Below are 14,651 nucleotides of genomic sequence, written 5' to 3'. Positions count from 1 at the left end.
TATCCACCTTTCCCCATATTCCACCTTCTCTCTAACACTTTAGGCAGGAGGGCTACAGGACGAGGCCCAAGCATCTCCTTTCGAGGGTTGCCACCACCTGGCCCTCGCAGCCAAACAATCCACTGCTCCTCTGAAGCCAGACCAGACTCTGCAGCTGCTCATCTTCTGCTCAAAGCGCGGAGCCAACTGTCACTTTGCTGCTTCTGGCACACCTGTCACGGATGGTCCCCACTGCAGGCAGGCAGCCACTGTAGACCCCAGAGTTATTTTCAGAATGCTTTGGAGAGATGGTTTTGGAAGTGCTGCCAGTCTCCACACCACATATACTCCCTCTCACACACATGCTATTTTAATCCTTAAGTTGTATTTTTTCAGGGTAGCCTAAATATCTAATTGATCATCAATGCAGACAACAGATTCAGAGATGGATGTTTAGAGAGAAATGGTTAATATTAAGATGGCAGTGAGCAGGGCAGAAGAAAAATAAAGTCGTGCACGAATGTTGTGCACATGAAGGGGGAGGATTGAGCATTGCCTACCACAGAGAACTAATGAATCAGCAGGGTGTCATCCGCAATAAAACACCCCCCATATTATCCACCAATATTGCCTATACTTCTGCACCAAGTAGCATGGGATGCCAATATGAAATTAATGTACAGTCATACCTCGGTTTAAGTGCGCCTCGGTTTGAGTATTTTCAGTTTAAGTACTCCGTGGACCTGTCAGGAACGGATTAATCCACTTTCCATTACTTTCAATGGGAAAGTTCGCTTCAGGTTAAGTACAGACTTCCGGAACCAATTGTGTTTGTAAACCGAGGTACCACTGTAAAATTAAGCAATTGTGCATATGGTGCCCATTACATGGCATGACCAAGAGAGAAAGAGTTCCCCACAGCACCTGCTCAGATATGCCATCAAGAGAGGAAGGGAGGCTTGCCTATATTTGGGACTCACTTCCTCACTTGGCCCAGCCAACATGTGGTCCAGAGAGAGGCTTGTGGGCCAATATCATTATCCTCTTTTAAGTCTGGCTCCTCCAGGACAAACATACCTGCTGGCTGGGATAAATTGGATGTAATATACAAGAGGACAGAAATATGAAAAGAACTTTGATCTGCAGTCACCCTTCATCACATTGTACAAAAGAAAAGACTAATAATCCTGCTGCAATGGAGTCCTCCAAGAAGTTCATGACAACAAACAGACTTGACCAGGGAGCTGCAGAGAGGAGAGATAATAACGGCCCTATGGTTTCATTATGTGTAACGCTAACAATGTGTGATCCCTATCCCACATTTTTATATATAAGCTAAAACCTGAAGTGAAGAATAGAGACGCCCAACAGCAGGATTCAAAAATAACAAGGGGTTCTAGGGGTTTCCGTAAATCATAATCTAAACACAGGTCAATTCTGTGATGTGGTGGCGAAAAAGACAAATGAAATTCTAGGCTACATTAGCAGAAAAAAAGCATCTAGAAGATGTTATTTTAACGGCATCACCCATCTTTGCTTAAGTCGCACCACACCTGGACTGCCATGCCCACTTCTGTGTGCCACAGTTTAAGAAGGATATTGGCAGACTGGAAACTGTCCAGAGAGGGCAGGAGGCCATGTCCTAAGAGGAGGAGAGGCCTACAGTGCTTTGAATGTGTAGCCTGGGTAAGAGAGGATCAAGAGGTGACACGATAGCCATCTTCAAAGACCTGAAAGGCTGTCACAAAGATGATGGAGAAACTCCCTTTGGTCCAATTACCTCAGAAAGGACTACTGTAGCAGGAGCAGCCCCTCTGGGGTCTCTGTCAAAGAGAAAAGTATTTCCCAGCCTGCTCTTGAGGATTCTTTAACCAAAGTAGCTGGAGATTGAACCTGGAACCTTCTGCATGCAAAGCCATGAAAAACATCGGAAGAGCCATTCAGCAGCTGGATCAGACCAAAGGGGGCTCATCTAGTCATGCATCCTGTTCGCACAGCAGCCAACTAGATGCCCTAATGGGAAACCCACCAGCTGGACCTAAGCACAAGAGGGTCCTCCTCTCCTGTGGTTTCCAGCAACTGGGATTCAGAATGGATAGTCAGACCTGCTAGGAAAGACTGATGCAGCCGTACAGGTCCAGGATGGAGAGGGAACAATTTTAGAGGTGAAATGATAGCCGTCTGCAAATACCTGAAGGGCTGGTGTAGATGACAGGGCAAATTTATTTTCTGTTCTTCCAGGATACAGGATCAACAAGTTCAAATTACAAGAAGTGAGATTTTTGAGGAAACATTAGGGGAAATGTCCAGAATATGTCCTGCTTTGACAGTGGGACAAACTGCCTCAGAAGGTGGCCACCTTTCCGTTGTTAGAGGCCCCTCAGCAAGGGCTGGATAGAAGCTGTGACAGGTTTCCTGCAGGGGGGTGGGGTTTCGACCAGAGACCCCCATTTCCCACATGTCAAACTCCAATGTTACAGGTCGGACTTCAGTCAGCTCCTCACCTGATCTTGTTTGAGAGTTGGGCAGCAGCTGGAGCTATGCATTCTGCGTGACCTTATCCTGCCCCTTCCTTGGCCTGCACACCAAGCAGTGGACCATGCTCAGTCCACATAGACAAAAAAATAAAAATCACTCATTAACAGAGAAGTGAAACCCTTGCTGCTTCTGCCCAAGGGCAGGAGGCCCAACAGTTCTCATAACCACGAGCCCTCCAAGAACGATCTGAGACACCTTGCAGGTCAAGGGTCTGAGGAGCAGGCACGGCCCCCTGGATCCAATGCTGAGGATCCACTTGAGGGGCCCTGTGGGTTGATCCCTGGTGAAGAACCTCTACAACTGTCAGAGGAGGCTCCTCACTTGGCCTTCCCTGCACAGTCCTCAAGAATGCCAGCACCCAAAGCTTGGGGTCCAGGCCAAAAATAACCTAGTATGTGCCTATGGATACAGTCACAGGTCTACTCATGAGTATGCAATCTCTGATACTGCTTCATTTTCACTGCCAGAGACTGTGGTTTCAGAGACCAGAGGGTATAAGGCCTCCCACTTAAGCCCCCCAGTAGCTGTAAATAAAAACGGGCTTCTGTCTCCTTGTTGAACTCCCTATGAGCCAAACCATGTTTCCAGATTACATTTTGGATCCAGAGTGGTTGTCTCTGCTTGACGTCAACTTGTTGAGACTATGCTACATCTTGAACCCTGTGTTTTGGTAAAAGGGTTTGCCCTTGTTGGGATAAGAGCCTAGTCTGGTCCCCAAGGGCATCCACTGGAGCACAACATAGCGCAGGCTACAGACTAGAACTACAAACAGCTGCACACAGGGTGTTCCTGGTGGACCCTTCAGGGTTGTCATTTGGGAATGCAATGCGTCTTCAGATGCCAGCAATGTGGATGCTGGCTGCTTTGTGAATTCAGCAAGAAAGAAATGAATGACTTAAACAAGCAAGTAGGAAATGAATGAAGCAAACAGCTGCAAAATCCAGGGCAGGCAAGTTGCCTCTTCTTTCCTCTAAAATGTCGATGAATGCTTTCACCAACTTGGTGTCCTCCAGATTATTTAAACTGAAGGTGATAAATCATGCCGAGTGTGGTTGATAGATGGTTGTGGTCCAAAACATATGAAAAGCACCAAGTTGGTGAAGGCTGGCATTGGCCAGGGCCTCCTGGCTCTCCCCTAGGTCCAGCTGCATTGGCACTATCTGTCCAGGCCCTCCATGGGACATCCCTTGTTCTGAGAGTGGGAGGCTTCCTTCTCCCTGCCCCACAAGGGTCTAGGCATAACTGCCAAGTTTTCCCTTTTCTCGCGAGGAAGCCTATTCAGCATAAGGGAAAATCCCTTTAAAAAAGGGATAACTTGGCAGCTATGGGTCTAGGCCTCAATAACTCACTGCAACCGTTTTTGTCCTCTCCCTGGTTCTGAAGGGCTCTAGAGCAGAAAATGGCTTCCCCACCCCCCTCTTGCCCCTGGGGCAAAGTTGCTGGAAATAGGGTGGCATCAAAGCTGGAGGTTGGCCCAAACCTGAACTTCCTGAGAGTTGTAGCTTCGATGTGAGAAAAGTTTGTAAATGGTATACAAGCAGGTGTAGGATGAGGTATCCAGTTTTTTAAAGTTCCACTGAACCACCTAGGGCACCTCTCCCTTTTCAGTCCTCGGAAGAAGATATGTGAAGGGAATCAACAGACTTGAGGATGTCTTAAACCCCCTCACTTGCATGCTTCCTTTTGTCTGAAAAATCAGAAGCTCCTGCTAACTTTATCCACGTGTAAACATAAAGGCCTCTAGCCCCTGCATCTAGTTTTGGCTTTACAAACTTTTCATCACTAACCTGGCCTGCACCTGTGTACAATTAACATCTGGAAGGGGAGATGGAAGCCTGCAGTATCCACACACTTAAAAGTGTTTTGTGCACTGAGCCTGGGTGTCATCAGTGGCAGAAAATGATGCTCAATCCACACTGGGGGAACTTAAAATTATGGAACATGGTGGTCTGTCTGTGCTTCAGGGATGGTCCAAGTTTATCCCAATATTTAAGAGCACCTAGAAAGGCCCATCCCCCATGAAAGGCTTGTTCAATAAAACGAGACTGAGTGCTTGGCTACATTCTCCTTGCATTCCTGAAGTTCAATCTGCGGCCTCATCATCCTCCCATTCATTCAAGGCTTAACCTTTGAGCTGCGCTTTCCCCTACTTCCACTCCATTTGTAAATTCTAAACGAAATGGCAACAATTATTTTGGCTCTGTTAGATTAATTGACAGCCTCATCCTATCCTCCATTAATGCCGGGCTGGGCAGTCCAAAACTACTTCTCAGTCACTTAGTGCTGGCATCACATGATGGGACAATGACCTCGTGACTCATCCTATGTACGTCCACCATCCACTCTGTGGAGAAAGGGGCACAGCGGAAGAAGTGGAGGCATGGCTAGGGAAAATGGTATCCTGCACCACAACCAGAATCAGAACTGCCCTTACAACACACACACACACACACACACACACACACACACACACACACAGGCATCGTAACTCCACTAAGAACCATCTGCTGTTCTACAGATGCCAAACCCTCCTTCTCTGGACAACAGGAGGCTGACAAACTCAGCAGCAAACTGGAAGATTGGTAGCCATGGCGAGGAAGCCAGCTCACCTGCAGCAGTGCCTGAAGCCATGGCAGAAGAAGCAAGGAGGTGGTGTGTGACTGAGAGCAACAGAAATGCGGAAGCCATTGCAAGCTGGCTTAATCCTTGCAGCCTCAGAAGCTGGGCATTAAGACTAACCACGAAGCCACAGGGGAAACAGGCCAGCCAGGCCAAAGCAGTCCTCACCGACACACAGAACAGTGGGCTAGGAAGAGGAGAAAGGCCACTGGCCAGGCACCCACACCTCATGAAACACTCCCAGAACAGAGGGAGGAGTGCAAGTCTCCCTTGACGCAGCAGGTCAGAGTCTCCTGCAAAACCGCCAATTCAGCATGCCTTGTATGTTAGTGGAGACTCACGTGGGCAACAAGCCCCACCAAGGCCAGGAAAGCTCCAACCATACACTGGCAGCCAGGGAACACAGTGCTCACTGGCAGAACTGCAAGCCAAACACTTGGTGGAGCCTTTCTTGCAGGAATCCAAACAGGTATTGGAGCCATGGCAGCAAGACCTACTGAGGAGGCCTATGCGATGCCTAACATCACCATCACCTCTCTCAGCAGGTGAGCCTGTTGGCAAAGGCATTAAGAGGACCAGGTGAGCACACCTTAGTGACATAGTGGTAGCCAATGTGGTGCCCTTCAGAGGTGTGTTTGAACTGTGTCTTCCATCTGCCCCAGCTAGCATGGCCAATGGGACTTGTAGTTCTACAACATCTGGAGGAAACCACACTGGCTACCCCTGTGTACGTGAAGTGTGGCAGAGAGAACGCCCCCCATGGGCCTCAAGAGATTGCAGCAGTGCACCCAGTACAAAGCCCAGGAGCACCTGACTGAATACCAGAAGGCTTTATTGCCAGGCATCTCCTTGGATGAGGGTCTACTTGGCTGAGAGAAGATCCAGCTGCAAACAATGACTCAGGAATGATAAGGAAGAAGAGGAGCAGCAGGCCTTCATCTCAGCTGTTTGCTGGCTTAACAGTTTCCCAGCTCCCACACCAGGTGCTCATCATGAACAAAACTGCCCGGGCTGATGTCCCAGGGCGTGTTTCTGGCCTGTTAAGAAACCAAAGCATTAAAAAAAAGCAGGGACAGAAAAGGAGAACTGAGGGAGGGGAGAAATGAAAAGAACATTTAAACGTGCACTGCTGGTTATAGTGGTATAAAATGTGTCTGAGGTCTGAAGAGGTTAAATGGTTGTTTTTAATGATGCAACCTGCCCTGGGACCTTTGGGGGAAGGACAGGTAATAAATCAAACAAGAATGACACGGTTTTCCTAAAATGTGGGGACGGGTTTCTGAATGAATGGGAGTGACTCCCCCACCGCTTGGAAGAGAATGCTTCTGAAGAACTCTGCTGCTTCATCTCAGAGCAAAGCTGCTGGCTTTAGCCCAGGGTGGGGGTGACTCCATTATCCTTCATCATTGGTCATGATGGCTGGGGCTGATGGGACATGATGAAGGGCACAGTCTCCCCAGTCCACAGAATTATTTGGGAAACCTCAATGAAAAAAAAGGTGCAGGTGCTTGGGGTGGCTTCTGATGCAACTGGTCAGAGTAAAGGAAAGGGGGAGTAGAGGCCCTGGAGAAGGCAGGTGGAGGGAGGTGGGCGAACCCTTCTCACTTGCAATTGGAGGGCCATCCTGGGCCCAGGAATAGACACAGGGGGCCCTTCAAACATCCATGGGCTTCTAAGGATTTTATGCCAGTTTTAAGAGGAAGTCTGGTGTTTTAGGAACACCCTTGGGTGTTCAGTGGTCATAAGAGGACAGGGGAGGAGAAAGGGAGGCAACTCATCAAACTGGGCATTGAATGCAGGATCCCAGCAGCCACAGGAGCTTCCATCACCTCCATGAATTATTTACTATTTAAAAGATGCAAGATCCGAGCCAGTTCATTTGAAAGGAGTTTATGCTCCCAGGTTTTTACTAGTGCTTCATTCTGGTAATTACTATGATTATTATTTTAAGTCTGTCTTAGATTATTTGTTGCATTCTATTCTGCATTACAATTTTAATTGTTCCAATGATTACTTTTCAAATGGTTGTCTACTGCCCTGGGAAGTGGCTCCTCCAGGATCTAGCTACCCACAGTTCCTGAAGCACTAACAGTATCTAACAACACCCCCACCCCACCCCACCCCGGTAACAATCTATGTGAGGAAAACCCACACATGTGTGAGCACACACTGCTCCCTCCTCTCTTGGTAAAGCCAGAAATGGAAGGGGGGGTTAAAGTGCATATTAAGCAAGTGAGTGACATCTGCAGCACACTGCATTTTAATGCAAAACTAATTTTGCTGAAACAGGGCCAGCCCTTGGATGGCTGCCTTCCTTCCTTCTACTTTGTAGCACCAGTGACAGCTCAGGCTAAGTGTGACACACAGCTTTCAGAATTAAGGCCATCTTGAGTCCCCTTGAGAGAAGAGAAACTGGAAATCAAACTCAGCAGTAGGGGGGAAACTGGGGAGTGGGTGGGACCTGTCCAGCTCCATGATTTGATGCAGCAGGGAGAAAGGGCAACTCAAACATTGCACTTTGTGCCTGTGCCCAACTTTGACAATGAAATGTGGCTCGGCACAAGGTATCCAGGAAACCGCTTCATGCCTCAGGAGCCAGTGCCAGAAATGGAACCAGAAATTCTGTGCTAAGGGTTAAGAGGGGTCTGGCTGGAACGGCTGATGGGAGTTGTAGTCCAAAATACCTGGAGGGAGCCAGGCTGAGGGAGACTGATCTAGGTGACCAACCCAAAGCTTCACTCTAGCAATCCCCTCCCCAAGGCTTCACCAGCTGGGTTTTAACAGCCTCCCTACTCGAGGCCAATTTCTGCAGTGGGAATTCAGGTGCATGTGGTTGTCCACAAGGTAATCCAATACTCAATAAACTCAGCTGCCACCAATTTCAGCTGGCCAGATTTTGCACCTTGTCTGAGATGTGGCTCAAGATGAAGTCCAAGACAAGAGAGACTCTTTCTGTCTTGATAATTCCTCAGATCCTTAGCATGGGGCAGATGCCAGAGCAGCCAGGACTCACTGGTGAAAAACTGTTTGAATCCTCAAAGGTTGTTGAGCCTGCTAATTTGATCCTTTCAGGTTAAACTGCCATTCTAATATTGGTTCTCCAAGAGGGTTGGCCACTTTCCCTTGTGAGGCCAGTTAGGTTGCTGATCCTCACAACTCCTGGTTGCCGTCGCCCTCCTAGGGCACACATTTTTCTAGGGTGTGTGGATTTCTTCCATGTGGCATTTTCACTTTCTTTACCGCCATGTAAGAGAAGTAATCTTGACAGGATTGCATAAGGGGTGGTGGAGGAGGTGGTGGTGGTAGGAGAGGCTCCTGCAGGCCAAGCCAGGACAAGGGGCAACTACCTCCCTGCTGAATCTGGCAAGGCAGCGAGTGCCACTCGCCTCTGCTTTTTGCTCTCCAGGCCCAGCACCAACAACTTCCCCGCCCCCTTCCTCCATCTGCCACTGATCCACTCATTTCTCTCTAAGTCCCCCTCCCACCCCTTCCTTGGTATTTAGACAAATTGTCACTATGCAGAGCTTTAAGGCGCTTCTACTGCGTAGGGACTAGACTAGATATATAGTAAATGGTGGCGAAAGGGCCCTCTGCCCATGCTCGGAGGTATCGTCTCCGCGACCGTCCAGGCTAGAACTGCTACTATGCGCAGCTATTTCCGAAGCAGCGCCTGGCCATTTTGAAGAAGGAAAACAGCCTGACGGAGGAAGTCGAGCAACCGGGATGGAGGGAAGCACAAGGCAGACGCCGCCGCCGCCGCCGCGCTTGAGGGAGCCTCGGGTACCCGATTTACAGCTTCGGCGCCGAATGAGTTAAGGCGGCGGCAGCTCCCCCCCCCCGCCACCCCAAAGGTTTTATTCCCCCCCCCAGCAATCGCTCCTCCTGCAATGACAGCATTGTCTGGGCTGGGGGGCGGCGGCGGCAGGCCAGCCTCGAGACAGCCCCCCCCCCGCCCGCCGTCGAGCGTGCCCATCCTCCGCGCGCAGCCTCAGGAGTCCGACGGGCCAGGGAGCCAAGGGCGCGACGGACTCCCCGGAAAGGGAGGCAGAGGCAAGCCCCCTTGCCTTGCCTTGCCCGCCCCTCCCCGCCAGGCTTGTTTACGGGTTTCGGCCTCCCGCGGCAGCAGCAGCAGCAACTCCAGCCTCCGCCCCCCGTCCCCGCATCCTCCCCATTCTGTGCAGACGGGGCGCGGCGGCGGCGGCACCGGTCGGTCCCTTCCTTCTTCCGAAGCGGCTCACCTTCATGTCGTTGACTATGGCTTGGAAGAGGCCGCCCAGCGCCCCGCACTCCTTCTCCGCCGTCTCCATGGCCGAGCAGCGGCAGCCCGTCGAGGGGGGCCAGTCCCGACACAGCCCCGCAAAGGCGAAGGCGGCGTCTCCTCCTCCCTCTGCCTCGCCGCAGCCTCTCTCTGTCTCTCGCGCTCGCTCGCTCGGATCCTCGGCGCGCCTCCCTCGGTCACTTCCCGCCACGGGCGGCCCTCCGCGCTGCCGCAGCCGGGAGCGAAGGCGATGAAGAGGCGCTCCGAGCAGTGGCCATCCTCTGGCCCGGAGCAGCAGCACCAGCAGCAGCAGCGACGACGACTAGAACGGCGGCGAGCACCTCGCCGGCCGGGGAGGGGGGAGGAAAAGAGCGTCGCCGCGCGCAAAAGGGGAGCCGGGCGGACGCCTCAGAGCGACGGGGCGCAGGAGAAGGCAGCCGGAATCCGAGGGGAAGGAGGTGGGGGGGGGGAGAGAGAGAGGGATCCAGTCACGTGGGCGATGCGGGGAGGGGCCGGGCCGGGAGGAGGGGGAGGGGCCGCCCAGGCTAGGGGCTTTGCAGGGAGAGCGGTGGAGCCACCGCCGCCGCCACTCGTGGAGAGCCCGCGGGTGACCCACAACTCCGCGCTCCGCCTGGGCAGCTTCGATGCAGCGGCTTCTTCCTCTCGCCCACCGAAGCCTGGAGCTGCCGAGGGGGCCCTGGGAGACGCTCCCCTCACCACTAATAGGAGGAGGTGGAAGCTGGCCCCTTGAGGACAGGAGACACCCCTCCTGTCGGACCCGAGGGGAGTGGGCGGGAGGGAGGCCCGGTGGGTCTCGGCTACTACACATGGGGGGGGCGGGGCGCAGAGCATTTGCGTTTTCTGGCTGTTGCCTCGAAGCTCCACGCTGCGTGGACGGGCTGGACTTTCCCCAGCCCCCATCTGCAAAATGGGAGCGACCCGAAGCTTGCCTCCACTGCTTGGCAGCCGCTCTCCAAAACCTCAGACCTAGCTCGACTGACCTAGCTCGACTGGCTACCGGGGATTGAACTGCAGGTCAAGCAGCAGCCCTCCCGCTGAGCTACAGCCTTCTTAATTGTAGGGGTGCCCTGCTCAAGAAGCAGGGACCTCTTGGGCCTAAAGCTAGAAACGAGGTCAAGGTCAAAGGCAACCCTGAGCCCAAAGTCCACCTGGAGGGTCTCCACGGAGTTACTGTTTAGCCTTTGCCTCCATTCTAGGTAGTAAGAGATTGGGGGTGGGGAAGTACTGGTATCATTGCATTGCTGCTGCTTATCTCCTCTAGAAGAGGCTGCCTGTTGCATCACTGCTTGATGTCCTAAGTAAGGAGGCACAGCCAGATATGTAAGAGAATCAGCTTCTCAAAAGGCAGGCAGATTTTCCTGTCACAATTAGTAAACCTTTTCAACCAGAAGGCTACAAAGTGAGGTTCCAGATTTAATGCAGGTACACAGAAGGAACTGCAGAGGTCTCTGCAAATGAGAACTTGCAAAGAGAAGTGTGGCTAAAAAGGGAACTTTGCCTGTGGAAATGACACTCATTGATCCAGGAGAAGCCTTTATTATTCTTTTTTTAAAAAAACTTTTATTCATACAGGACACCAAAGGTTAAATAAAATGTCAGGGTTCAGATTACTAGGGCAAAGGACTTCTCCACTCTGTAACAGAAGAAAATGCAATGTCTGTTCACAGAAATGAAAGCAACCAGACCTATTTCTGAGTATAACGTGCAGAATCGGGGTAAACTTTGTGCAGAGTGGATAGCAGCAGAATGAAGGTCCAGCACCTGCTGTGTTACCTTCAGACTGGCACACAGGATAGATGCACCTTCCAACCTGCTTTCCTCTAGCTGTTTTGGACTAGAATTCCCATCAGTCCCAAAATCACATTGTGTTGGCTGGGGCTGATGGGGGATCCTTTCCAGCTCTACAAATCTATGAATTGTAGTCCAAAACAGCTGGAGGAAAAGGATGGGCAAGTCTTGGGCAGGTTTCAGCAGGCCCCCTTGGCCAAATAGCAGTGCAAACTGGTCAACCCCTTTGGCTACATCCTCCCTGCCATGAGAGAGGTCAAAGGAAGTGAAGTCCATTCTTCCATCAATCATTTTATTTGCCATACCTTTTATTGCAAGGAGCGTTTTACAATAGTACAAAGAAATCCAGGCTAGAAATACAGTTGGTCTATAGAGATCTATATATACACATACACACAGGTTAGCTGTTAGCTAAGAGTGTGCAGTCCAAACACATGATTTTTTTGGGGGGGGAGGAAGCAGGCAAGGGAGGTGATCCTGCTGCGAGTTCATAGCAGTTGACCAACCCACACATGGGGACCAGTGTGCAAGAACCACAGGGTTGCTGAGAAGGGTCAAGGCGCTGTGGATTTGGCTACTGCGTCCCCAAATCAGTGGGGAGGAAGGGCTGCACCAGGGTTTCCCACACACCCTCCCCCCTCTCAGGCTGGAAGTGGGAACTCCTCCCATTTCTTCTTCCCCCTCTGGCAGCTGCACAAGCACGGCTACGACCATCGGATGACCATCACAAGGGAAGGGAAGGGCTCTTGCACCACTGCCGGAGGGAAAAAGCACACCCCAAACTTGACAACAGCTTCTTGTTCCACCCCACGAGCAAATGTTGCCTGGGAGGATCAGAAAAGGCCCCCCAGAACATGCTGGCTCGTCCCCACAGCCAGGTAGGTGGCATCTCTTCAATGTGTAGCTAGCAGCAATATTCAGCCAAGGTCTCTTCCCAACTCCAAGCCATGGAGTTAAGCTATTCCGGTTGCTTGGCTGCTTCCTCCATGCCCCTTGGGTTCTGGCCTTCAGAAGACAGTTCTCCGATCCAGGTTCTCACCCCTGTTGGCTCGCTGGTGCCGAACCTGGAGATGCTTGCTCTGGACCTTCTCAAAGTGTTGCAGCAACTCTGCGTAGTCCATGGCAGGGGTGGTGACAGATGTCTTCTTGGAGGTGAGGCTGGCCTTTGGGCCATCCCTGGGGAGAGGGAAGAGAGACATCAGGGGCTGGGCTCTGTTGCTAACAGCCTTGTGGCCAGAAAGAGGGGCAGGGAACAGGAAGACACATGCACTCTTGAGATAGTCACCACTCAGGTGCCCATGGATGCAACAGTAAAAAAAAAGAAAAGGGCAATGCTGTGACCACCTCTACTCCGTCTCCTTGCAATCATATGCAGGTACAGCAGGACCCTTTTGTGCTCAACCAGTCCCTTTGAAGAAGGGGAAATGTTCTTAACTATCTCTGATAATAGAATCCTAGTATTACAGAGTTGGAAGGGACCTCAAGTGTCATCTAGTCCAATCCCCTGCAATGCAGGGATCTCAGCTAAAGCATCCATAACATATGGCAATCCATAAGTTTACAAATAACAGAATTGCTGTTTCAGAGAAAATATATCTGATACTGGTTTCATATTCAGGATTTCTCTTCCCAATCTCATAGAAACGTAAGCTAAAACACAAATATTAAAACCACAGAAATCCAGCCCAGGTGCAACAAATCTGAGTCAGCCACAAGAGCTTTGCTTCACCTGAAGTTCAACACAGCTGACCTTCAGAATTGGCAGGCAAGTGGCTGCCCAAGGCGATGCCCCCCACCTCTGACCCCCATTTCCTGAATATGCAGCTTGAGATTGATCTTGATTCTCATGCAGAGACCTCAAGGGCAACGAGGAATAATGCCTGCCCAGCTCTTCAATGCTCTTGAGCCATCCCCATTTATCTCAAAGTGGTGTCTGCCTGCAACTTCCTTCTTTCAATGCCAATCATGTTCTTGAAAAAGATTGGTTTTCTGAACCAGAAATGTACAACAGTTGTTTTCAACATGGAGGTCTCCAAGATCCTCCCAATTGACTTGTATTTTGCTTTGTTTTCGTTCACAACATTTGTGGACTGCCCTTCATAATATTTATCTTCATAATATTTATCCCAGGGCAGCATGCTGAGGAACCTCTCCTTGTGCTCTGTAGATTGTTCTGGGGCATGCAATCAGTTCACGTGGCATGAACTAGTTTATTGCAAACCATATACACCCAAAAACGTCCCTGTGGGTGCAGATTGCAGGGGAAGATGGAAGCAGACATGTGAGCAGTCACCTGTCTGCCTTCACTCATCTTCTCACTGAGGAAGCCCTTAAAAGCTACCATTACAAACTAGACATTTCGAAAAAGGACCTTGGCTGGATCACCCATCACAGCCTCAAGCAGAGAAATTTGCAGCCAACCAACCAACCTCCCTATCAAGAGAGAGGGGAGCAAAGAGGTTTCCCTGCATGGCTACTGAAGGAATTTTTTTATTTTACAAATGCCAGGAATGACACGTACATGCAAGGATGCTGTGTTTCCTCATAGGACAATTGTGTAGGTCTCACAGCCAAGACAAGATGCCAACTCTGTATCTGAACTGGGCAGTTTGAATCTCATTCTCTCTGCTTCCTACAAGCTCCCAACATTCATAATGGGGCAAGAAGGGCTCTTTATCCTAGCCTGCCCTTTTGGTGTGACTAATCCAGGGTGTATTTGGAGACAAAGCCCAGTGCCTGAGCTCTGCTCAAACTGCAAAGAATTTCCTGTTTGCGCGTCTCTCCCTTTGGTAAGCGGACAGCCCAGCGGTTGGTGCTCTGTGGCTCAGCACCCTGGAACTGCAAGTGGGATGGGAAGGCCAGGCAAGACGGGGCGTGGGGGTGGTTAGATGCAGGAACAACAGCTGGAATCAGAGGCAGGAGCAACAGGGCTGCTTGAGCTGCCAACCAGATTCCAAGAATGGCAGGCCTTCATCAGGGAGCAGTATCACAAGAAGATCTCCCTCCATTTGCCAGCTCAAAGGCAATTGTCTCTAGGAAGGCTCACAGCAGAGATAAAAGTTAGCACACTCATGTCCACAGCTCTGCTCCCATAGGAGGTTTGCTTAATAGTGGTGAACCGCTCTAAGTAAACATGCTTAGGATTGCATTGTAAAGCAAATGGCTGAATCTGTGTTTGGTGACAAACACCGAACTGAGCGCAGAATTGAGCCCACACCTGCCTGCTTTCTCCAAAATTGCAGGGGAATGTGAAACACAGGAGTGGTGTAAACCAAAACTGGCATAGATGCAGACAGGTGCTTCTATAGTAGGAGATGGAAAGGAGGCTGCTATTTCTCAGATATCTCAAATACATTATAGGCTAAAACCCGGCTGTTAGTAGACACTTGTCTCCAATCACCGGCTGATTAGCTGTGATACCACAGCATGTTCATAAACATTACCAAGT

The 14,651-nt window shown here is 50.7% G+C and overlaps 2 protein-coding genes across 6 annotated transcripts in view; both read right to left on the bottom strand.

Moving 5' to 3' along the window:
• The window catches only part of MTSS2 (MTSS I-BAR domain containing 2), a 62,279-nt gene extending 52,430 nt beyond the window's left edge, over positions 1-9,849 (bottom strand). For all 5 annotated transcript variants that reach the window (XM_035120227.2, XM_035120229.2, XM_035120230.2 and 2 more), the window contains exon 1: positions 9,375-9,849. In XM_035120227.2, the coding sequence (XP_034976118.2) occupies positions 9,375-9,443 (69 nt within the window). In that variant the 5' untranslated portion in view covers positions 9,444-9,849. The remainder of the gene's footprint in view (positions 1-9,374) is intronic.
• A 374-nt stretch (positions 9,850-10,223) lies between these two features.
• Positions 10,224-14,651, bottom strand: part of VAC14 (VAC14 component of PIKFYVE complex) — an 81,536-nt gene continuing 77,108 nt past the window's right edge. Inside the window, exon 19 of the mRNA XM_035117290.2 lies at positions 10,224-12,379. Coding sequence (XP_034973181.2) covers positions 12,211-12,379 — 169 coding nt within the window. The 3' untranslated portion in view covers positions 10,224-12,210. The remainder of the gene's footprint in view (positions 12,380-14,651) is intronic.

Source organism: Zootoca vivipara, chromosome 6, assembly GCF_963506605.1.
Source record: "Zootoca vivipara chromosome 6, rZooViv1.1, whole genome shotgun sequence".
In the NCBI taxonomy this organism is placed as follows: Eukaryota; Metazoa; Chordata; class Lepidosauria; order Squamata; family Lacertidae; genus Zootoca; species Zootoca vivipara.
This window is presented reverse-complemented; position numbering and strand designations above follow the sequence as displayed.